This window comes from Carassius carassius, chromosome 50 (assembly GCF_963082965.1).
Source record: "Carassius carassius chromosome 50, fCarCar2.1, whole genome shotgun sequence".
In the NCBI taxonomy this organism is placed as follows: Eukaryota; Metazoa; Chordata; class Actinopteri; order Cypriniformes; family Cyprinidae; genus Carassius; species Carassius carassius.
The window spans coordinates 9202740-9226855 of NC_081804.1; the positions used below are offsets into that span (position 1 = coordinate 9202740).

The following is a 24116-nucleotide window of genomic DNA, read 5'->3' on the forward strand; positions in this document are numbered from 1 at the left end:
ACTATTCAGTCATGCAAATTAAATATATGAAATTAATTAAAATAATTAGTAACACTATATTTCAGGGTCTATAAACCAGTTGCTTATAAGTATGCATATTTATAGAATATTAGCCATTTATTAGTAGTAAGCACATATTAACAGAGGTGTAAAATACTTGAGTCATTTTACTTGATTACTGTACTTAAGGATTCTTTTGGGGGATTTGTACTTTACTCAAATACATTTTAAACTGACTACTTGTACTTTTACTTGTTTACATTTCTGTGGAAAAAAAAAACAGTGATATTTACTCCTTATAATTTTATTTAATCTTGAAAAGTACATTATATTTTTATTTTATCTTATGCACATTAAATATGGTAAACAAAGTCAAATGTGTGTGCCTGACGTGGGAACTAATAATCATTGTTTTCATGCATCAAACACACACATTTCTACTTTAATTATTACTTTTGTCAGGTAAATGTCTGGATTCAAAAGTTCACCATCAAATCTGAGGGAGCATATTGAGGTAGCAAAGTTGCGTTTCCCCCACAAAAAAAGTTCCTTATTTGTTCTGTTTTGATAGAGCCATTAGCTATGATAAACTGAATGCACAAAATAGTGCAAATAAAATCTGTGATGAGAATTTAAATACTATTAATATTTTTGTGGGATTTTTTTCTCATTAATCTAGTCACAAATAACAATTTATCAATATTTGCTAGGAAAAACTACTGTATAAATGCCCAAAATAAAAATTGTAAAGATTAATTGTCCTTTTAGACAGTGACGCTGAATAGACAACACAAATAAAGTGGACTTTAAACATTTTGTATGTATTAATTCTATGACTCTCCTCATTAATTGAACACATTCTTGTTTTCTGTTTGGAATATATTTCTAGCCTCTCTATCACATCTTGCTCTTCTGTCACAGTCTTGTGTCTTTCTGTCACTGTTTTCTGTGAGTGTTGTGTTTGTTTGGTGCCATGTGCTCTCTCCTGTCTTTTTTTGACCCCACCCATCTTGTTACCTCATTATTGTTTAGTTGCTCCACCTGTGTTTCTCAATTGCCCCCGTACTCATTACCTTCACTCTGCACAGCTGTTTCATCCACTCACACACTTACACACACACCTGGTGCCCATTGTCAATGAGTATATATTCTCCACTCTCACACCACTCTCTCAGGCAGTATTAATTGTGTAATGTAAATTGTGATTTGTAAGTGTTCCTGGATACTCGTGTTTTTGCATCTTGGCTGCGTCTGCTCTTGTCTTCGTGATTTGTTTCTGTTTTGTTTTGCCTTGTTGGCCTTTTAGTTCTCATTTATTAAAAAGTAATTTCTTCCCTGCACTTGGACCCAGACCCTGTTCTTTCCACTGCTCCGTTTCTACCACGCCCTGACATCTTCAAAGGGATAGTTCACCCATAAATGAAAATTCTATCACCATTTACTGACCTCTGTCATCCCAGATATTTATGACTTTCTTTCTTCACATGAACACAAGCAAATAATTTTTATTTTTATTTTGAACATGCAATTCTCTAATCAGCCACTTGGGGTAAAATGAAAGGTTGTGAAAAATGTCCACTGTCTCCCTCTATTGATAGACACTGGTTTCATGTCTCTGTCTCCCTGCTGTAGAAAGTTATTACAAAAAGAAGGTTAATTTTGGACATCCAATTCCCTTTTCTACCAGTAGGTGTAAAAAGAAAGGTTGTGAAAAATGTCTACTGTCCCCCTCTATTGATTCACACTGGTTTCATGTCTCTGTCTCACTGCTATAGAAAGTTATTACAAAAAGGAAGTTAATCTTGGACATGCAATTCCCTTTTCTACCAGTATGGGCAAAAAGCAAGGCTGTGAAAAATGTCCACTGGTCCCCTTTATTGATTGACACAGGTTTCATGTCTCTGTCTCACTGCTGTAGAAAGTTATTACAAAAAGAAGGTTAAATTGGACATGCAATTCCCTTTTCTACCAGTAGGGGTAAAAAGAAAGGTTGTGAAAAATGTCCACTGTCCCCCACTATTGATTGACACTGGTTTAATGTATCTGTCTCTTTGCTATAGAAAGTTATTATAAAAAGAAGGTTAATTTTGGACATGCAATTCCCTTATCAGCCACTTGGGGTAAAATGAAAGGATGTGAAAAATATCCACTCTCTCCTTTTATTGATTGACACTGGTTTCATGTGTCTGTCTTCCTGCTGTAGAAAGTTATTACAAAAAGAAGGTTAATTTTGGACATGCAATTCCTTTTCCTAGCAGTAGAGGTAAAATGAAAGGTTGTGAAAAATGTCCACTGTCCCCCTCTATAGATTGACACTGGTTTCATGTCTCTGTCTCCCTGCTTAAAAAAAGTTATTACAAAAAGAAGGTTAATTTTTGTACATGCAATTCCCTTTCCTACCAGTGGGGGTAAAAAGAAAGGTTATGAAAAATGTCCACTCTCTCCCTCTATTGATTGACAGTGGTTTCATGTCTCTGTCTCCCTGCTGTAGAAAGTTATTACAAAAAGAAGGTTAAATTTGGACATGCAATTCCCTTATCTACCAGTAGGGGTCAAAAGAAAGGTTGTGAAAAATGTCCACTTTCTCCTTCTATTGATTGACAGTGGTTTCATGTCTCTGTCTCCCTGCTGTAGAAGGTTATTACAAAAAAAAAGTTAAATTTGGACATGCAATTCCCTTTTCTACCAGTAGGGGTAAAAAAAAGGTTGTGAAAAATGTCCACTGGCCCCCTCTATTGATTGACAGTGGTTTCATGTCTCTGTCTCCCTGCTGTAGAAAGTTATTACAAAAAGAAGGTTAAATTTGGACATGTAATTCCCTTTTCTACCAGTAGGGGTAAAAAGAAAGGTTGTGAAAAATGTCCACTGTCCCCGTCTATTGATTGAAACTGGTTTTATGTCTCTGACTCACTGCTGTAGAAAGTTATTACAAAAAGAAGGTTAATTTTGGACATGGAGTTCCCTAATCAGCCACTTGGGTTAAAATGAAAGGTTGTGAAAAATGTCCACTGTCTCCCTCTATTGATAGACACTGGTTTCATGTCTCTGTCTCCCTGCTGTAGAAAGTTATTACAAAAAGAAGGTTAATTTTGGACATCCAATTCCCTTTTCTACCAGTAGGTGTAAAAAGAAAGGGTGTGAAAAATGTCCACTGTCCCCCTCTATTGATTCACACTGGTTTCATGTCTCTGTCTCACTGCTATAGAAAGTTATTACAAAAAGGAAGTTAATTTTGGACATGCAATTCCCTTTTCTACCAGTAGGGGCAAAAAGCAAGGTTGTGAAAAATGTCCACTGGTCCCCTTTATTGATTGACACAGGTTTCATGTCTCTGTCTCACTGCTGTAGAAAGTTATTACAAAAAGAAGGTTAAATTGGACATGCAATTCCCTTTTCTACCAGTAGGGGTAAAAAGAAAGGTTGTGAAAAATGTCCACTGTCCCCCACTATTGATTGACACTGGTTTAATGTATCTGTCTCTTTGCTATAGAAAGTTATTACAAAAAGAAGGTTAATTTTGGACATGCAATTCCCTAATCAGCCACTTGGGGTAAAATGAAAGGATGTGAAAAATATCCACTCTCTCCTTCTATTGATTGACACTGGTTTAATGTGCCTATCTTCCTGCTGTAGAAAGTTATTACAAAAAGGGGGGTTAATTTTGGACATGCAATTCCCTTTCCTAGCAGTAGGGGTAAAAAGAAAGGTTGTGAAAAATGTCCACTGTCCCCCTCTATAGATTGACACTGGTTTCATATCTCTGTCTCCCTGCTGTAGAAAGTTATTACAAAAAGGAGGTTAATTTTGGACATGCAATTTCCTTTCCTAGCAGTAGGGGTAAAAAGAAAGGTTGTGAAAAATGTCCACTGTCCCCCTCTATTGATTGACACTGGTTTCATGTCTCTGTCTCCCTGCTGTAGAAAGTTATTACAAAAAGTAGGTTAATTTTGGACATGCAATTCCCTTTTCTACCAGTAGGGGTAAAAAGAAAGGTTGTGAAAAATGTCCACTGTCCCCCACTATTGATTGACACTGGTTTCATGTCTCTGTCTCCCTGCTGTAGAAAGTTATTACAAAAAGGAGGTTAATTTTGGACATACAATTCTTTTTTCTACCAGTAGGGGTAAAAAGAAAGGTTGTGAAAAATGTCCACTGTCCCCCACTATTGATTGACACTGGTTTCATGTATCTGTCTCTTTGCTGTAGAAAGTTATTACAAAACTAAAGTTAATTTTGGACATGCAATTCCCTTATCAGCCACTTGGGGTAAAATCAAAGGATGTGAAAAATATCCACTCTCTCCTTCTATTGATTGACACTGGTTTCATGTGTCTGTCTCCCTGCTGTAGAAAGTTATTACAAAAAGAAGGTTAATTTTGGACATGCAATTCCCTTTTCTACCAGTAGGGGTAAAAAGAAAGGTTGTGAAAAATGTCCACTGTCCCCCACTATTGATTGACACTGGTTTCATGTCTCTGTCTCCCTGCTGTAGAAAGTTATTACAAAAAGGAGGTTAATTTTGGACATGCAATTCTTTTTTCTACCAGTAGGGGTAAAAAGAAAGGTTGTGAAAAATGTCCACTGTCCCCCACTATTGATTGACACTGGTTTCATGTATCTGTCTCTTTGCTGTAGAAAGTTATTACAAAACTAAAGTTAATTTTGGACATGCAATTTCCTTATCAGCCACTTGGGGTAAAATCAAAGGATGTGAAAAATATCCACTCTCTCCTTCTAATGATTGACACTGGTTTCATGTGTCCGTCTTCCTGCTGTAGAAAGTTATTACAAAAAGAAGTTTAATTTTGGACATGCAATTCCTTTTCCTAGCAGTAGGGGTAAAAAGAAAGGTTGTGAAAAATGTCCACTCTCTCCCTCTATTGATTGAAACTGGTTTCATGTCTCTGTCTCACTGCTGCAGAAAATTATTACAAAAAGAAGGTTAATTTTGGACATGCAATTCCCCAATCAGCCACTTGGGGTAAAATGAAAGGATGTGAAAAAATATCCACTCTCTCCTTCTATTGATTGACACTGGTTTAATGTGTCTATCTTCCTGCTGTAGAAAGTTATTGCAAAGAGGGGGTTAATTTTGGACATGCAATTCCCTTTCCTAGCAGTAGGGATAAAAAGAAAGGTTGTGAAAAATGTCCACTGTCCCCCTCTATAGATTGACACTGGTTTCATGTCTCTGTCTCCCTGCTGTAGAAAGTTATTACAAAAAGGAGGATAATTTTGGACATGCAATTCCCTTATCAGCCACTTGGGGTAAAATGAAAGGTTGTGAAAACTGTCAACTCTCCCCTTCTACTGATTGACACTTGTTTCATGTCTCTGTGTCCCTGCTGTAGAAAGTTATTACAAAAAGGATATTTTTAACATGCAATTCCCTAATCAGCTACTAGGGGTAAAATGAAAGGTTGTGAAAAATGTCCACTCTTTCCCTCTATTGATTGACACTGGTTTCATGTCTCTGTCTCACTGCTGTAGAAAGTTATTACAAAAAGAAGCTTAATTTTGGACATGCAATTCCCTAATCAGCCGCTTGGGGTAAAATGAAAGGATGTGAAAAATGTCCACTCTCTCCTTCTATTGATTCACACTGGTTTCATGTCTCTATCTTCCTGCTGTAGAAAGTTATTACAAAAAGAATGTTAATTTTGGACATGCAATTCCCTTTTCTACCAGTAGGAGTAAAAAGAAAGGTTGTGAAAAATGTCCACTGTCCCCTTTATTGATTGCCATGGGTCTCATGTCTCTATCTTCCTGCTGAAGAAAGTTACTACAAAAAGAAGGTTTTTCTACCAGTAGGGGTAAAAAGAAAGGTTTTGAAAAATGTCCACTCTCTCCCTCTATTGACTTAAACTGGTTTCATGTCTTTGTGTCACTGCTGTAGAAAGTAATTACAAAAAGAAGCTTCATTTTGGACATGCAATTCCCTTTTCTACCAATAGGAGTAAAAAGAAAGGTTGTGCAAAATGTCCACTGTCCCCCACTATTGATTGACGCTGGTTTCATGTATCTGTCTCACTGTCGTAGAAAGTTATTACAAAAAAGGTTAATTTTGGACATGCAAATCCCTAATCAGCCACTTGGGGTAAAATAAAAGGATGTGAAAAATATCCACTCTCTCTCTCTCTCTATACATTGACAGTGGTTTCATGTCTCTGTGTCCCTGCTGTAGAAAGTTATTACAAAGAGAAGGTTAATTTTGGACATAAAATTCCCTTTTATACCAGTAGGGGTAAAAAGAAAGGTTGTGAAAAATGTCCACTGTCCCCCTCTATAGATTGGCACTGGTTTCATGTCTCTGTCTCCCTGCTTAAGTATGTTATTACAAAAAAAGGTTAATTTTGGACATGCAATTCACTAATCAGCCACTTGGGGTAAAATGAAAGGATGTGAAAAATGTCCACTCTCTCACTCTATTGAGTGATACTGGTTTCATCTCTATATCTTCCTGCCGAAGAAAGTTATTACAAAAATAATATTATTTTTGGACATGCAATTCCCTTTTCCACCAGTAGTGTTAAAAAGAAAGGTTGTTAAAAATGTCCACTGTCCCCCACTATTGATTGACACTGGTTTCATGTCTAAATGCCCTTTAACTAAAAAGCTATTACAAAAACACATACTGAGCTATAGCAAAAAACGAAGAAAGTTTCCACTTTCCCCACGGCCCCTAACTGAAGGCTCTGCTGAGAGCGTTCTCTCCCGGCTTTCTGCACATTGCGACGGCTTGTACGGGGCCGTGTTTATTATATCGAGGGAAAATATAGTAAAAGAAGGATGTGAAACATGATCAACTTTGCCCTTTTGGCGGTCACACTGCTCAGATTTTTTTAGGGCAATTCGTTTTGGAGTTATTGGCGTTTACCGCTGAATGTGTCACGAATATCGAAAACAAAACCAACTTGACCCCGCTGTTTTAGCGTAGGCTAAAGCTGTGTATGTTTAGTTATAATTTGATTTTAGCCCAATGACACATACTGTTACTGTACCAGGTTTTTGTTTTGGGGGCTGCAAAGTGGACAAACCAGTTCTGGGTAAGCTAGGGTAGTTAAATGTGTGATTGCAAGTTGTAAATGTCCTGGTTAGATTAAAGCCATTAACAGTGTGAATGCAAGGTGTATGAGATTCAGACCAGGCTGCAGACTGATGCTGTGTCCATTTCGGTAACTTAAACTGTATTCCATTGTTCCTATGTTTTCCATATGATGCAGCAGTAACTTCCAGGCATGGTAAAACAATGGGGAATCGCGAGGACCTCCTCTACTACTGAGTTAACAACACACGTAAACAAACATTTTATTGGATTTAAATATATAACAATGAATAATACAATAGAAATTAAAAGCTTAACTTACTATCTTGGAAATAAAGCTTCATGTCTTTATTAGCATCTAACTAAAATGATTAACCTAAATTTCATTATTCATTTACTAGAATTGTAGCATAAATCACTATATTTTTTGCAATAGTTGCTTGTGTGCAATATTCGCTGATGAAACATGCACGCTTCATAGTTTATGGATAAAAGGTAGAGTTGGAAAAGAGGCTGGAGGTGGAGCCACGGGACAGGAGAGGAGGAACTGAGGGACTGATGGGGAACGATGATGACCAGGACGGCAGACTCATTAAAGTTCTTCAGCTCTGGGGCGATGGTGTGTGTTGTCCTTCTTTCTTTAGGCACAGGCTCACAAGTCACAGCAGGCAGAAGCTTCTGATCAGCAACTGGCACTTTAGCTCCTCCTAAGAGTCCTCCAGGCTTCAGCTGTTTTGAAAAGTAAACACAGTTGCTCCTCTTAACAAACTGTTGCCTTATCCCTCAACGGGGCAACATTAATGGATGCAATTTTTACATTGATTTTTTTCCTTTTTTTTAGGGTGCAGTCTTCTAAATGGTCAATATTAAAATGATAATCTCTTCTAAATAAATTTAAATAAAAACTAAAGTCAGTTGTTAAAGTAGGCTAGTTCAAAACTAAAATCAATGCTACAAGTACATTTAACAACTTTATAATGCACAGTAAGTTGGATAACTACTAAAACTTACACACAAAAAAGAAAAACATAAATGTTATTTTTTGTGTTTTATTAATAAATGTAACAACCGCACAGAGTTCAGGGGAGGCAGAGACCAATACACTCGGATGGCAGTTAACACGCAATTCTTTATTAATTGTTAGAAACATAACACCATCTCATAAAACATGTTACCCCTTCTTCAGTCGAAATGGGTCCATATGCAAAGCAGATGAGCGCATGTCAGGCGAGGAAGATACACAGGAGATCTTTATCAGTTGTGTCCTTCGACACACATAATCAGCCACTCCAGTCTCTGTATCACTTAAACAGTTACCATTGCATTGAACTCTTATAGCCCGAAATCGTATCCCGAATCTCTCCCGAACAGTTCTCAAAACATCCTTAAAGGGTTAGTTCACCCAGATAGCAAAATTATGTAAATTAATAACTTACCCTCATGTTGTTCCAAACCCGTAAGACCTCCGTTTATCTTTGGAACACAGTTATACTGTCCATGTCCAGAAAGGTAAGAAAAACATCAAAGTAGTCCATGTGCCATCAGAGGGTCAGTTAGAATATTTTGAAGCATCGAAAATACATTTTGGTCCAAAAATAGCCAAAACGACGACTTTATTCAGCATTGTCTTGTCTTCCGTGTCTGCTGTGTGAGAGAGTTCAAAACAAAGCAGTCTGGATATCCGGTTCGCGAACGATTCATTCAGTTCACCAAATCGAACTGAATCATTTTAAACGATTCGCATCTCTAATACGCATTAATCCACAAATGACTTAAGCTGTTAACTTTTTTAGTGTGGCTGACACTCCCTCTGAGTTCAAACAAACCAATATCCCGGAGTAATGCATGCACTCAAACAGTACACTGACTGAACTGCTGTGAAGAGAGAACTGAAGATGAACACCGAGCCGAGCCAGATAACGAACAAAAGACTGACTCGTTCACGAGTCAAGAACCGGTTGCATCGGTTTTCGGATCTCCAGTAGTTCTTTCAGACAGTTCGATTCAAAACCGGTTGAAGAAAACGGTTCACCGGTTCTTTTGCGCTCGTCGTAATGGTGTCATTTGCGATGATTGCCCTTGATTCAAGCCTTCGGTTTACCTGGGCTCATAACATTAGCACAGAATCAGTTCAGAATCAATCACCAAAAGAATCAGTTTGGTTCATGCGCTCTGTGTGTCAGTCTGCTTCACGTCGAATCACACATGCGCAGTTTCATCAGCTCCTCAATTCTTCTTATCTGGCTCGGCTCGGTGTTCATCTTCAGTTCTCTCTTCACAGCAGTTTAGTCAGTGTACTGTTTGAGTGCATGCATTACTCCGGGATATTGGTTTGTTTGAACTCAGAGGGAGTGTCAGCCACATTAAAAAAAGTTAACAGCTTAAGTCATTTGTGGATTAATGCGTATTAGAGATGTGAACCGTTTAAAACGATTCAGTTCGATTTGGTGAACTGAATGATTCGTTCGCGAACCAGATATCCAGACTGCTTTGTTTTGAACTCTCTCACACAACAGACAGGGAAGAGAAGACAATGCTGAATAAAGTCGTCGTTTTTGCTATTTTTGGACCAAAATGTATTTTCGATGCTTCAAAAAATTCTAACTGACCCTCTGATGTCACATGGACTACTTTGATGATGTTTTCTTACCTTTCTGGACATGGACAGTATACCGTACACACAGTTTCAATGGAGGGACTGAGAGCTCTCGGACTAAATCTAAAATATAAAGATAAACGGAGGTCTTACGGGTTTGAAACAACATGAGGGTAAGTTATTAATTACATAATGTTGCTATCTGTGTGAACTAACCCTTTAAATAATCATCGTCTCCTCCCATATCAGCTGTACACGTTAATTTAAGCAACACCCATTCATTCTAATTAATGGGGCGAGTACATTAATCACACCTAAATTCCAATAATTTCCTTCTGTACATATATCAATAATAGTAAAAAACTAATAAAAGACAAAAACACAACAAAATAATAGTATCTCAGTGATGCTAAAATCACACTTCCATTAGATGATGGCAAATGTACTCTAAATTTACAAATAAAAGAAATAAGAATGAGAATCAAATATCTAATATCAACCGATTGTCACGGAGACGAACCACGTGATTCCCTCCTCTGGCCAGCAGAGGGCTCCATCACCCGAATACCAGCACACACGCATCCATTCACTCACACTACATTTCCCACAAGCCCCGTCTTTGGACTCTGATTATGCTACAGCTGTAGCTTATTGGACTTCAGTATAAAGCTGCCAGTTTCCTTGTGTTCATCGCGAGGGCGTATATTTACTACGGTGTACATTTCTGAGTGGTCATATCCTGTTTGATTACCTGTTGCTGATATTGTCTGTTCCCCGTCTTAGATTGTTGCTGCCTGCCTTCTGAATAGTGCTATTGAATATTGGACTCTGATACAGTGCTCGATACCCTGACACTGGCCTGCTTATGGATCCCACTTCGAGTGACGTCTTGTTACACCAACACTGATCAATAAAAATAAAAACTCTAATAAACACCAACACTTTATCTGGTACGGATACTGTATATTAGTCAGTATCCAGAGATTTGTAGGGCTGAACAATTTATTTAAATTTGTAATGTACTGTATATTAAAGAAACCGATAAAATGGTATAAGTTTTTGTTGTTTTTATTTTAATTTTTTATTAACACTCTTTTATTTATTTTGACTCATAACAGAAATATTGTTGTATTTTTAATATGGATTTTTCCTGGTGTGCTCCATGATGGTCATCAGGGCCCGCCAGGTCTCCTCAGCAGTGGGGACGATTTGATTGGCAGGCAGGAGGAAACCATACGTGCCAGTGTCTCTCAGCTCAAAGGTGTAGGAGTAATTGATGCCCTGGTTGTAGGTCCAGTCAATAGTGCCTCCACTGGCTTGATCTGTGAACAGAGAGATTGTTAGCAGGGTGCAAAACTGATATGAACTGAAATTAATCTCATCAAACTTACAGATGGTATTAATGATGCTTCCAAATCTGTACTGAGTGTTATACAATGACTGCAGGGCAGAGACAGTCTTCTTGGCGAGCTTATTCTATGGGGACAATACAGAATTGATTTTAATGGCTGCTACATTTATCTAGAATATTATGTTTCCACATGCCATACAAACAAAATTCCACATACAAAATATTACATCACAAAACATAGCCTGTAATTCATAGTTGAATGTGATGAGACGAGAAGGATTTTTTGTATTTAACATTTTAGGCAAATAAGATTGAATGTGTGCTTATTCTTGTTCTTTTACTGTTATCCCCCCCCCCTAAATACATTAAATTCTTTCTTTATTTATTTCCTTTAAATAAAAAGGACCATTACCGTTTATTTAAAATATGCAAAAGACTCCAATGACGAAAGCATCTAACCTCCAAAGCCAGCGTCCCAGTTCCTGTTGGGATCAACACCAACACACCTGGAGCCAGGGTTCGACTTTCTGGTTTTACGCCACATGCGGTTCTTTTGCAATTGAAAAGCAGTCCATTGGAATACATTGTCAAAATATTGTTGTGCTGAACTGAATGTGAATGTGAAGTCTTCCAGGCATAAGGCTTTAAACTCACTTTTTTGTGGGTGTATGCAAAACCATCAGGGTTGGTGACAATCTCCAGGAAGATATCATAGTTGTTAAGGATGTCGGTGAGGACGGGATCACGTTTGTAGTCTTTCACGATCTGCATACAACATATACATAATGCATTGGTATGCTTTAGTATGTTTCTGTTCAAATCTGTTTTAAAACATGTTGAGTTGTTTGTGTTTGCTAATTTAGAGACGAATAGCTTTACCTTTTTGGCAAACCAGGTTCCGCTGGCCTGGGTGTCCCATTCTCTGGAGTGGATGCCAGTGTCAATCCAAATACCTGGACGGTTCGCTCCAGTGCTGAACTGAGTGAGAGGACGTAAGGAAACAATGATAAATGCATAATTATTTTACAAATACTGCATATGAATCTAGATATATGGGCCTATACATATACAGTGGGATCCAAAAGACCACACTGAAAGATTCAAAAGCTAAATTATAAATTATTCCTACCTTCAGGACGTTCAATGGGCGTTTCTTGTTGCTCCGACCAATCACAATTTTGCTGACCAGTTTTCTGTTCTCTGCCACAAGCATGTTAATAAAAGAGTAAATCTGAGAAAAACATGGTGAAGATTAAATGACAGTGCATACTTTGTGTGTAAAATAGTTTAATAGATACAACATGGTAAAATTCTGAAAAACATATGAAAAATGTAAACATAGCCACATCCAAAAAGTTTTTGATACTAGAAATGCAATACAGTCATATAATTCAAGTTGTGCAGAACTTACTTCGCTCAGGTTATGGTAGGCGGTGTAGACAAAGTCATCAGTACTTTTTGGAGAGGAATGATATTTCACCATATCACGTTCCTCATCATCCAGCAAGTCCTTACAAAACAAAAATAATAATTATTATTATTTTAAAAGTTTCAACTTTACATTTTCTGATTACACTAATTATACTTTAAAGATGACCAAAGAGTCAGTATTGTGGTGTAGTCTAAGGATTCCCAAACTGGGGTTTGCAAACCCGGTGGGGTTAAAACAATCAAAGAAAAATAAAAATTGTTGTGACCATTAACCAGCATCAGAGAACCCTGAACATACAGTACATTGGTCAATAATTTAAATATTACATTAAAATCTCAAGGGTTACTTCAAGGAAATATTTAAGATCAAAGGGGTCCAACTGACAAAAAAAATCCTGGTGTATCCAAAGAATGGGTGTCATATGATGATTTATTGTCTAAATGTAATCATGCAATCAATAAGTTAAAATAAATAATCCCACCTGGACATCCATGATCATGACATCATACTGGATCTGATTGTTTCCCAGGAATGCCCTGACGTCCTGGAGACTGTGAAATGGGACATGGACATCCACAGGCAAGGACTCATGAATGGGCTCCCTCCAGAAGTCCAACTGAACACAGAAGGAAACAAGAAAATCAGATGTTCACAATCACAACTTCCAATGTTTATTTAATAAATGTTATGTGACCATGGACCACAAAACCGTAATGGTCAAATGAAGATATATACACCATCTGAAAGATGAATAAATAAGCTTTCCACTGATGTTTGGTCTGTTAGGATCGGACGATATTTGGTTGAGATCAGGGGCGTAGCCATCTTTTCAGAAGTGAGGGGGACAGAAATTACATATATATAAATAAATAAATTTTATATATATATATATATATATATATATATATATATATATATATATCCATTTTGCTGCCATAACAATATAATATAAAACATTACAATATAAAATTTATGTAATCTATATAGCCTACCAGTCAACAGTTTTATAACAGTAAGATTTTTAATGCTTTTAAAGTAGTCTCTTCTGCTCACCAAGCCTGCCTTTATTTGATCCAGAATACAGCAAAAGCAGTAATGTTGTGAAATATTTTTACTATTTAAAATAACAGTTTTCTATTTGAATATATTTTAAAATGTAATTTATTCCTGTGATCAAAGCTGTATTTTCAGCATCATTACTCCAGTCTTCAGTGTCTCATCCTTCAGAAATCATTCTAATATGATGATTTGCTGATTATCAATATTTAAAACATATGAGTAAATTTTTTCAGTATTCTTTGATGAATAGAAGGATCCAAACATCAGCATTTATTTGAAATAAAAAGCTTTTGCAACATTATACACTATATAATTCAAAAGCTTAGAGTCAGTATAATTTTTATTTTTTGGGGGAAAGAAATATGGAAATTAAGACTTTTATTTAGCAAGGATTCTTTAAATTGATCAAAAGTAATGATAAAGACGTCATTTTACAAAATATTTTTATTTCATATAAATGCTGTTCTTCTGAACTTTCTATTCATCAAAGAAACCTGAAAAAAAATCTACTCCGCTGTTTTCAACATTATTATAAGTATTATTATTATTATTATTATTTTTTTTTTTTTTTTGAGCAGCAAATCAGAATATCAAAATTATTTCTGAAGGATTGTGTGAATGGAGTAATGATGCTAAAAATTCAGCTTTGAAATTTCAGTAAATTATATTTTGAAATATATTCAAATAGAAATTCGTATTTTAAATAGGCTAGTAAAAATATTTCAAAATTTGATTTTTTGCTGTACTTTGGATCAAATAAATGCAGGCTTGGTGAACAGAAGAGACTTCTTTAAAAAACATGAACAACCTTACTGTTCAAAAACTTTTCATTGGTAGTGTTTAGGCAACTTACATTTTTCTATAATTTCAAGCTTTGAATTGGCTTAGAAATCTATAACTGCTGGACAATAACAAATAATAATGATTTGTTTATATACTACAAACACTTTTTTATCACATAATAAGGCAGAATAGTTTCTATACTGTAATAGCACTGCATTGTTCATATACTTTATTTATCACCTGCTGGAGATGACGTGAAAAACCATATTGTCGCAATCGTATGTTTAATGTGTTCGTGTTTCCAAAAGTGTCTGTTTTTCTGTGAAAACAACTGTTTCATACAGCTATAGCTGGACGCTGTTGTCCATATTAGGAGTTCCCTTTCATAGGTCACTTCAATGCTGCGGTGACGTCACCACGTATGGGAACACCTTCGGTGTGACGAATGTCTGAAGCCCTATACCATCCCGCCAATCCTATTGGCCAAATAGCGCGTGGCACCGCCCAGCATGCGTAAGCATATATATACCTGGTGCCGCGCGCCATTTACCTCAGATTTCATTCCTTCAGTACGAAGCGAATCTTCTGTGCCCTATTGTCTCGCGTTCTCAGCGATCATCTACGAGCAGTATACTCCTCTCCGTTAATTACATCGTTAAGGGGGACACTCATGACAGGTGCGTAGTTTGCCTAGGCTTACACCACGCACAGGAGGCGCTTAGCGGCCTTTCTTCATGCCCCCATTGCGATGGCCTGCGGCTCAGGGTGCTTCGCTCTAGGGTAGATGTGTTCTCCGATGTCGCCGTGTCTAACCCCCGCCACACCACTTCTGCGACTGCCGAGGCACCGCACGAGGTGATAGCTTGGGGTGACACGTGTGACATGGAGTTTGAGGACAGTTCAGCGATGGAAAATTATTCTCCAAATCGCTCGCTCTCTCCTACCCTAATACACAGAAAAACTTTTGAACCTGTCGTCTTTTCCTGTGAGGATTTACGGCCCACACCGGGGGCATGTAGTGCCATCTCCTTCGGTTGTGACCGCCATGATGACGACGTTCTTTCCACTGCGGCCTCGGGGTCCGAGGACTTCGCGGCCGACACGAGCCCTCTCCCTCCTAGTGGACAGGAGAGGCGTGTTTCCCCCTCCTACAGTGAGCTGTTGGAGGTGGTTTCCCGTGCAGTGGGTACATTGGGGCTGGAATGGGAGGTTGATAAGGCCGAGGCCCAACCTTCTTCGAAGTTGGACGACCGTTTCCTAACTAGTCGGACACCTGCGCAGCCCCGGAGGCCTTTAACCTTTTTCCCGGATCTCCACCAGGAGGTTTTGAGGTCCTGGAAACAGCCATTTGCGGCGCGCATCACAAACGCTGCGGCTGCGGATTTCGCCACCATTTCGGACATGGCGGGCCATGGCTATACAGCGATACCGCCGGTGGAAGAGACTCTTGCCGAACATCTTGCGCCTAATTCGGCCGCGGCGTGGAAGTCCCGCCCTCTCCTCCCTTCGAAGGCGTGTCGAGTCACGTCTAGTTTAGTGGGAAAATCCTATATGGCCGCTGGCCAAGCGGCTGCTTCGCTTCATTCTATGGCGGTCCTTCAGGCCTCCCAAGCGGAGCTGTTAAAAGGATTGGACGAAGGGGACGGCATTACACCTGAGGCGGTTAAGGAACTACGGCGAGCAACTGATTTGGCGCTTCGTGCTACCAAACATACTGCTCGAGCAGTGGGCCGTTCCATGGCTGGATTAATTACGGTTGAGCGCCACCTCTGGCTTAATCTCACCGATATAAAGGAAAAGGATAAATCTTTCCTCATGGATGCCCCTGTGTCTAAGGACGGTTTGTTTGGAGAGGCTGTCACTTCAGTGGTGGAGAAATTCAGAGCAGCGAAACAGCAATCAGCCGCTTTCCGCCAGCTGATTCCCCGCAGACCCAGGGAGGTTGAACGCCGTCAGGCGCCCGCGCCTTCTCGCTCAACCTCCTCTCACCGCCAGCGAGTGCCCTCTCGGGAAGAGCCTTCACCTATGGCGCCCCCTCGCAAGGATTGGGGCCCTAGGGTTGTTCCACCAGCTCAACAACGCCAACGAAAAAGGTTGAACCTGAGTTCGACGGCCAATGCCTCTCGTTCTCGGGCACCGAACAGCAGTTCCTGATTTTTTCGCTGCCTGCCAGGGACTGTGCCCTCCGCTAGAGAGCGCTGTTGGACCGCTTTCGCGCGTCCAACACTCTCATTGCAGTCCCCACGCTCAAACCCTGACTGTTTCGCCGCAAACAGCACCTCTAACAGCATTGGAACGAACTGTAACACCAATCGCGCTAGCTCCCTGTACGTTCTCAAAATGCATGGACGCAGCTCTGGCCCCGTTGCGGCTCCGGGGCGTCCGTGTGTTGAACTATTTGGACGATTGGCTGGTGTTAGCGCAATCTCAGACTCAAGCACACTCTCATCGAGATATTGTGCTGAATCATTTACACAGCCTGGGCTTACGCACGAACTTCCAGAAAAGTGTGTTAGTCCCCTCTCAATGGATTACTTTTCTGGGAATAGAATTGGACTCTCGCGCGATGACAGCAAAGCTTTCTGTCCCGCGCGCTCAGTCGATTACGTCATGCGTTCAGCACTTCAGGGCGGGTCACACAGTGACGGTGAGACTGTGCCTCAGACTGTTAGGTCTAATGGCGGCGGCGCTTCCCGTGATTCATCTGGGTTTGCTTTACATGCGCCCGTTTCAGTGGTGGACGAAACGACAGAATATTTCACCCCGTTGTCCTCCGCATCGAACGATCTCGGTGACGCGGAGGTGTGTGATGTCGTTAAGACAATGGACGTCAGCCGAATTTCTCCTCACCGGGGTTCGGCTGGGAATTTGTGCTTCCCGAGAGACTGTCACGACAGATGCGTCTTTGACCGGGTGGGGAGCTGTTTGTCATGGGCGCCCAGCCCACGGAGTGTGGACAGCGGCACAACTCAGCTGGCACATAAACAAATTGGAATTACTGGCGGTTTTTCTGGCTCTCCAGTATTTTTCGAGTCTACTGATCGGCCGTCATGTGCTTCTCAGAACGGACAACACTGCGGTCGTGGCTTATCTGAACCATCAGGGAGGATTGCGTTCTCGCCCCCTGTGCAGGCTGGCGAGGCGTATTCTTCTTTGGTCTCACGACAGATTTCTGTCAATCTGGGCTGTTCACATCCCCGGACGACTGAACTTTTTTAAAGCGGATTTACTATCCAGACAGGCTCTGGAACAAGGGGAATGGAGATTACACCCCCAAACGGTGAATCACCTATGGCAAATTTTCGGGGAAGCGAAAGTGGATTTATTCGCGTCGAGCACGACTACGCATTGCCCTCTATGGTTCTCCCTATGCCCTCCATCACCCCTGGGTCTGGATGCGCTAGCTCACAGCTGGCCCAGGACCAGTTTGTATGCGTTTCCTCCGATTCGTCTGGTCCCAGCGGTATTATGCAGAATACGGCGGGACAGAGTGGGACAGCTGCTGCTGGTGGCTCCGCGATGGCACACACAGCCGTGGTTTGCGGATCTCATAAATCTGTTAGCGGGCTCTCCGTGGGAGATTCCCCTCAGACGGGATTTATTATCGCAAGCACAGGGACGGATCTGGCATCCGAGGAATGTGGAATCTGTGGAACCTGTGGGCGTGGCCTCTGAGCGGAGTGAGTTGATATGTCCCGGTCTTTCTGCTGAAACTACCGAGACCATACTGAACTCTAGAGCAGTTTCTACGAGACGCTTATATGCTTTCAAGTGGAAACTGTTTATGACATGGTGTGAAACTCATGACGTGGATCCAGTTTACTGCCCTGTGGCTTCAGTACTGGAGTTTCTTCAGGACCGTTTTTCGGATGGATTGACACCAGCCACCCTGAAGGTTTATGTGGCAGCTATCTCAGCTCACCATGAGCATATAGGTGGTGTTTCAGTGGGTCGTCATCCACTGGTTTCTCGCTTTATACAGGGTGCGCGACGGTTGAGACCTTTCCGCCCTGTGCGAGTTCCTTCATGGGATTTATCTATTGTGTTACTGGGTTTGTCAGGGCATCCGTTTGAGCCCCTGGAAACTGTATCGGATAAGCTCCTGACTCTGAAAACACTTCTTCTCATGGCTTTATCCTCCCTTAAGAGAGTTGGGGATTTACAGGCTCTCTCTGTCTCACCCTCGTGCATGGAGTTTGCACCAGGCTCTGTGAAAGTGTTGTTGCGACCTAGGCCTAATTATGTTCCTAAGGTCGCATCTAATCCTTTTCATTTTCAGCAGGTGGTCCTGGAGGCTTTTTCTCCTGCGACAGAGTCTGGAGATCTAAGTCTTTGCCCTGTGAGAGCGTTAAAGACTTATGTGGAGCGTACTGCCCCATGGCGTGAGTCTGACCAGCTGTTTGTCTGTTTTGGACATAAGAATAAAGGCCATGCAGTTACGAAAAAGCGCATGTCCCATTGGCTGGTGGAGGCTATTTCCTTGGCCTATGAGGCGCGCGGGCTCGCTTCGCCCTTAGGAGTAAAAGGTCATTCCACGAGAGCAGTGGCTTCTTCTCAAGCCTTTCTCAGTGGATCTTCTTTGGATGATATCTGTGCTGCGGCAGGCTGGTCCTCACCGAGCACTTTTATCAGGTCTTACAGTCTGGATGTGAGGATGGCTCCTGGCTCCCGGGTTCTCTCCGCTTGAGCAGATGCTTCCTTGGATCCAAGCTATCAGGTACGTCAGGCGTGATGGTATAGCGTTCCCATACGTGGTGACGTCACCGCAGCATCGAAGTGACCTATGAAAGGGAACATCTCGGTTATTTATGTAACCTTGGTTCCCTGAATAGGGAACGAGATGCTGCGGTTCTGGCCGTGCCATACCTTGATAGCTTTCTTCTCTTCTTCGTCATGAAATCTGAGGTAAATGGCGCGCGGCACCAGGTATATATATGCTTACGCATGCTGGGTGGTGCCACGCGCTATTTGGCCAATAGGATTGGCGGGATGGTATAGGGCTTCAGACATTCGTCACACCGAAGGTGTTCCCATACGTGGTGACGTCACCGCAGCATCTCGTTCCCTATTCAGGGAACCAAGGTTACATACGTAACCGAGATGTTTCCTGGTATGAATTTCTGCGCGAGAGCACTCTCCGGCTTCGAGGATGAATGAAACAAACACTGCAGGAGTGTTTAGCGGAGCGCTAAGATGTTCATCTCGCTTTCTGGGTCCGAATAAAATATGTCATTGGCAGACGGTCCTGTCTCTTTGAGTTTGAATCTATATTTATTCACACCAGCTCTTGAAAACCTCTATGCGAACACACTTGACCGAAGAAGTGCGGGGGACTAATTTCCGTTATATTAAAAGTGTGTGTGGGGGTGGATGTGGGGGGGCACATCCCCCGCGCAATCTATGTCCCTGGTTGAGATACATCTATTCGAAAATCTGGAATCTGAAAAAATCTAAATACTGAGAAAATTTAAAGTTTAAAGCTAAAGCAAATGAAGTTCTCAATAATTTTCATTTACTGCTACAAATATACCCCAGCGACTTAAGACTGGTTTTGTGTTGTCCAGGGTCACAAATTCATACAAGAAACACAAAGAATGTAGCTCTCTCATCTTGATGGGGGACTTACCTCGAGATGTTTTTGTTCAGAAAGCTCCTTCAGGAGAGAGATCTGTGTCTCATCTTTTGCGGTGATCCGAAGAACCTGGTTTCTGTAGAGACAGCACACATGCAGGAATGCTTCTTAAGATATGTGGCTCCATTTTAATTTTAATTTAATTTTCATAGCAAAATTAACATATTTTGCCCATACAATGAAAGACGCTGACATTTTTCAAAAACAACAACTTTTGCATTCCACAGAAGAATGGTTTGGAACAACATGAAGGTGAGAACAGGATCATTTTGGGATAAAATAACCATTAAAGACTCACTCAAGTGACTCACTTCTCAAAAGTATTTTTTTGCCAAATTGGCCACAAACAGAGTAGTTAAAAATAGTATTCCCTTCATCATCTTGTGTAAAGTAAAGCTATCAGCATTAAAGATCACACTTTATATTTTATCGCTTTAGCTCTGACCATGATGATCCTTCTTCTAAACTCTCAGCACTGAAGAAACCACAGCTTCCTCCATCGAACGCAACGCAAAATGATGCACTGTTTTTGTGTTTTGGTGCATAAACATGCAGAAAACACACACACATATATATATTATTATTCATTTAAGCTAGGATACTGCAAACAAGATTTGTGAGCTCACCCCTCAAAGGTCTTTTTGGCAAACACGGCCACACACAGAGCAGTCAGCAACAGTAGCCCCTTCATCTCGCTTGAGTAGAACTTTCTAGCCAGAGTCGCTCTTTATATACTCTCCTGGTGGCTGTGACTTTGTATTTGAGGTAGTAACGGTTTGCAAGTCTCTTGCTGTTGTTCCCACAATATTATACAATACTAATGCTGGAGTTCACCAAATAAGATCAATGCATCTGTTTTTTCCTATATGATATAATATAGCAACTTATGGTTTATTGACTAGATGTAATCAGTAGAGCCTCGGCTGGTTTGGCCTGAGATAGAAAGATTAAAACAATCCCAAATCAACAATGATGTCCAATTGAGAAGACCATGTTGGGGCAAATATGCTAAATTATTTTGTTAGGCCTTTTTATATAATAATAAATAAATATATGAAAAATTACATTGTTTTATAATGATGTATATTACGTTAGAATATATAACATATAATATAAAGTATAATTCACTATAATAATAAATAATTATATATATTTTTATTTATATTATTTATATTTATATACATTTATAATAATACATTATTATTATTATTATTATTATTATTGCTATTATTAATTAGATGATAGACAGCAAAGACAGCATTGTGTACCATTTTAATTATTATTGTGTGGGAAATATGTTTATATTTAAATAACCAGATAAACAGGCAAGCAATGACATTCAGGCACAAACTTGTTATAATCAAGTCAATTTTATTGTCACATCACCACAGCACATGTACCATCTATGAAACCTTATAATAAATCATAATCTGACTTTGGTTCTCACAACTTTATGTTACACTGCCATTGAGCCTGATGGATGAGCACAATGCATCTGTTGTTTCATCTTCTTTTTTAGGGATTATGTTGCAATTTAGTCCATAGGCTTTTTGTAAAAAAAAAAAAAAAAAATGATGTTGTTGCTTATATTGGTTGACCTAGAAGGCCGTTGCTTCAAATCTACACCTCTAGCAATGTACTGAAATAAACTTTTGTAATCTGGTAGATGAAAGGAATGGCTGTTTTATTGATTGAGTGAGTGAGGAATAATACATACAAGATAAGACAAGAAACACACCAGTTTTCTGATTATATTCAGACATCAGTGACATTTTAACTAGTGACAGCATAGTTAGTCATCATACCAATGAAGAAGTGGCCATAGTTAGTCATCATACCAATGAAGCTGTTTGTGCTTCATGTCCACACCAACTCAACAAAATGAGTGAAGCAAGCATTTCAAGCGAGCTTATGAAGAAAAATCTGCACAAATCTTTAATAAACCTCTAAAATAGAGATAAAAAAGCAGAATTTAGGATGTCAGAATTTGAAGTTTTACATCACCACACCCTTTCAAAAACCAACACAAACACTGAATAAGCCACAGCTATCTGTATGAGACCAGTGCACCAGTTTCTGTCAGAGTACAACTGTTTCCTGCTCTGACCTGTTAAGATGTGAACAAGAAAAAGCAAGTTAAACAAATTAATATACAGTGCATATTGCTGAGGCCCTGCAAGCAAAAATATATTAATTTTAAAATATTCCAAATGAATTTCTAATTTTTTTGTATTGCAAATCATATTAACAACCTGATAATCTGAGTGAAAAATAAAAAGAACATAAGCTTTCATTTTGAATTGTAATTGATATACTTAATATTATATATATATATATATATATATATATATATATATATATATCTGTTGTTGACCGCATTACAGTTCCATATCACTTCGCATAATAAAACTGCATTAACGGTCAAGCAGTTTGCACAAAAAGGTCAGCGCTGCCCTGACGATTTTTTCAGTTATCAGCTATATCAGTTATCAGTTAGTTATCATATAGGCTAGTGTAGCAACTTAAAGTTTACACATGACATTTCTCACTAGCGATGTAATAACCCTTACGAAAAATAACCATGGTTTTATTATAGTAAAACTGTATGGTTTTTTGGCGTGTTGACTACCATTTGTATAACCACAGATTTACTATACCATGGTTAAACTATGGTTAATTTAGCAAAACCATGGTTAATTTGTGGTTACCATGGTTTAACTGTAGTAACCATGGTTTTTTGGTTTTATTTGTAGTAAAACCATGGTTAATTTTCATAACAGCGCTGTTTAAGGATGCTGCAGCAGAAGCGTGTTTAGAGATGCACAGAGGTAACTTACGTTAGCCTAATAAACACAATCTCTCTCTCGCTCTCTGTGTGTCTCTGTCGCTGTCACTCTCTTTCTAATAACTTCATTAATAACTGCATTAGAATGCTATCAACGGCTCAAGCCTCCATAACCAGATTTAAAATGACGTTTTGGTACTAGCAAAAGAAGCATTGGAAGAGATGTGGATAAAATAGTCCTACTCACAATAGCGATTTAAGTACAAAAATCGGACGAATCCCTTTAAATAAATCATTAGATCGATGTCTTGAGGTGTGGTAACTGTAGTATAAGTGGAATAATTGACTCCGCTCCGCGTCGTGGCTGCATCACGCCACCAGGGCTGGAATGGGACAAAAAATCGGCCCGGGAATTTTTGCCCAGACTGTTATATGATCATAAACACCACCCATCTTTGCACGCCCTTAATTATATGCATACCAACTCCTATTCATTAAAACCACTAATGCCATGTAATGAGAGAGTATAGGAACGAGTGAGAGTTAACAGATGAAATAAGTCAAAATTGTATATTTATTAATACAGTTGAACTATACTCCACAGCGGTGAATCCTAAAACAAGCTATAAGCGGCTCTGGCATAGCAATACCAGAGTTTCTTACAGGATTTTTGTTAAAACTATGGTGGTGTGTCCACGGTCCTTCTAGGGGGGTTGGGGGGCATGCCCCCCCGTGAGAAAATTTTGTGCATTTTAATGTTAAATTCATTAATCTGGTGCACTTTGAGAGTTCAAAGTAAAAGCTCCAACCCATATTCAGTGTGCAAATTAAACAAAGAAAAATTAAAACCTCTTTTAGTTACAGTTTCTATTTACATTACACCTATACATAATAATAGTTATAATATTAATCCAATGACAGTAATAGCCATATTTTGTAAAACAAATGCACAAAAAAATAAAGGAAACTTTCTTAATTAGTTGTACCAATTTCTATACTTGAAAGAGATAAGCACATGATCTTTTTTTTTGACGCAAACTGCATCAAGCTTTTATTTTGGCGGAAAACATGGTTTACAAACGCCTCTTATTAAATTTCTAGTGAATTGCGGTAATCGTCAACTATGCAGATGTGGAAATAATCTATTCTACACTCATGACATGGCCTAAGTGTTTTGAAAGTAGTTATGCTTACCGCAGGCTCTACACTTTCTCATCTCTCTCCTGATCCTCCGTCCTCAATATCATCATCTGCCACAGGAGCTGATGAAGGTCAGAAAACATATATTTTGACACAGTTTACAGTGTCTGCTTTAAGGGCCTGGTTCTATATTTTCACGCTATTTATCTGCACATTCCTTGCGTTTCTTCTCCATCTTTTTTTACAGATACACACTGACACTGCTGCCACTCGCTCACTCGTTTAAAGTTGTG

General features: G+C 39.6%; 1 protein-coding gene across 4 annotated transcripts in view; it reads right to left on the reverse strand.

Annotated features, from left to right (window-relative positions):
• Window positions 1-20662, reverse strand: part of LOC132133545 (carboxypeptidase A1-like) — a 39442-nt gene extending 18780 nt beyond the window's left edge. The window contains exons 1-8 of one of the 4 annotated variants that reach the window (XM_059546420.1): window positions 20525-20662; window positions 19893-19974; window positions 12906-13040; window positions 12404-12502; window positions 12122-12223; window positions 11872-11970; window positions 11647-11757; window positions 11452-11542 (exon numbers count right to left, since the gene is read on the reverse strand). In XM_059546420.1, the coding sequence (XP_059402403.1) occupies window positions 11452-11542; window positions 11647-11757; window positions 11872-11970; window positions 12122-12223; window positions 12404-12502; window positions 12906-13040; window positions 19893-19974; window positions 20525-20589 (784 nt within the window). In that variant the 5' untranslated portion in view covers window positions 20590-20662. The remainder of the gene's footprint in view (window positions 1-11451; window positions 11543-11646; window positions 11758-11871; window positions 11971-12121; window positions 12224-12403; window positions 12503-12905; window positions 13041-19892; window positions 19975-20524) is intronic. The other 3 variants (XM_059546418.1, XM_059546419.1, XM_059546417.1) reach the window with 3 other exon arrangements.
• Window positions 20663-24116: the final 3454 nt, after the last annotated feature.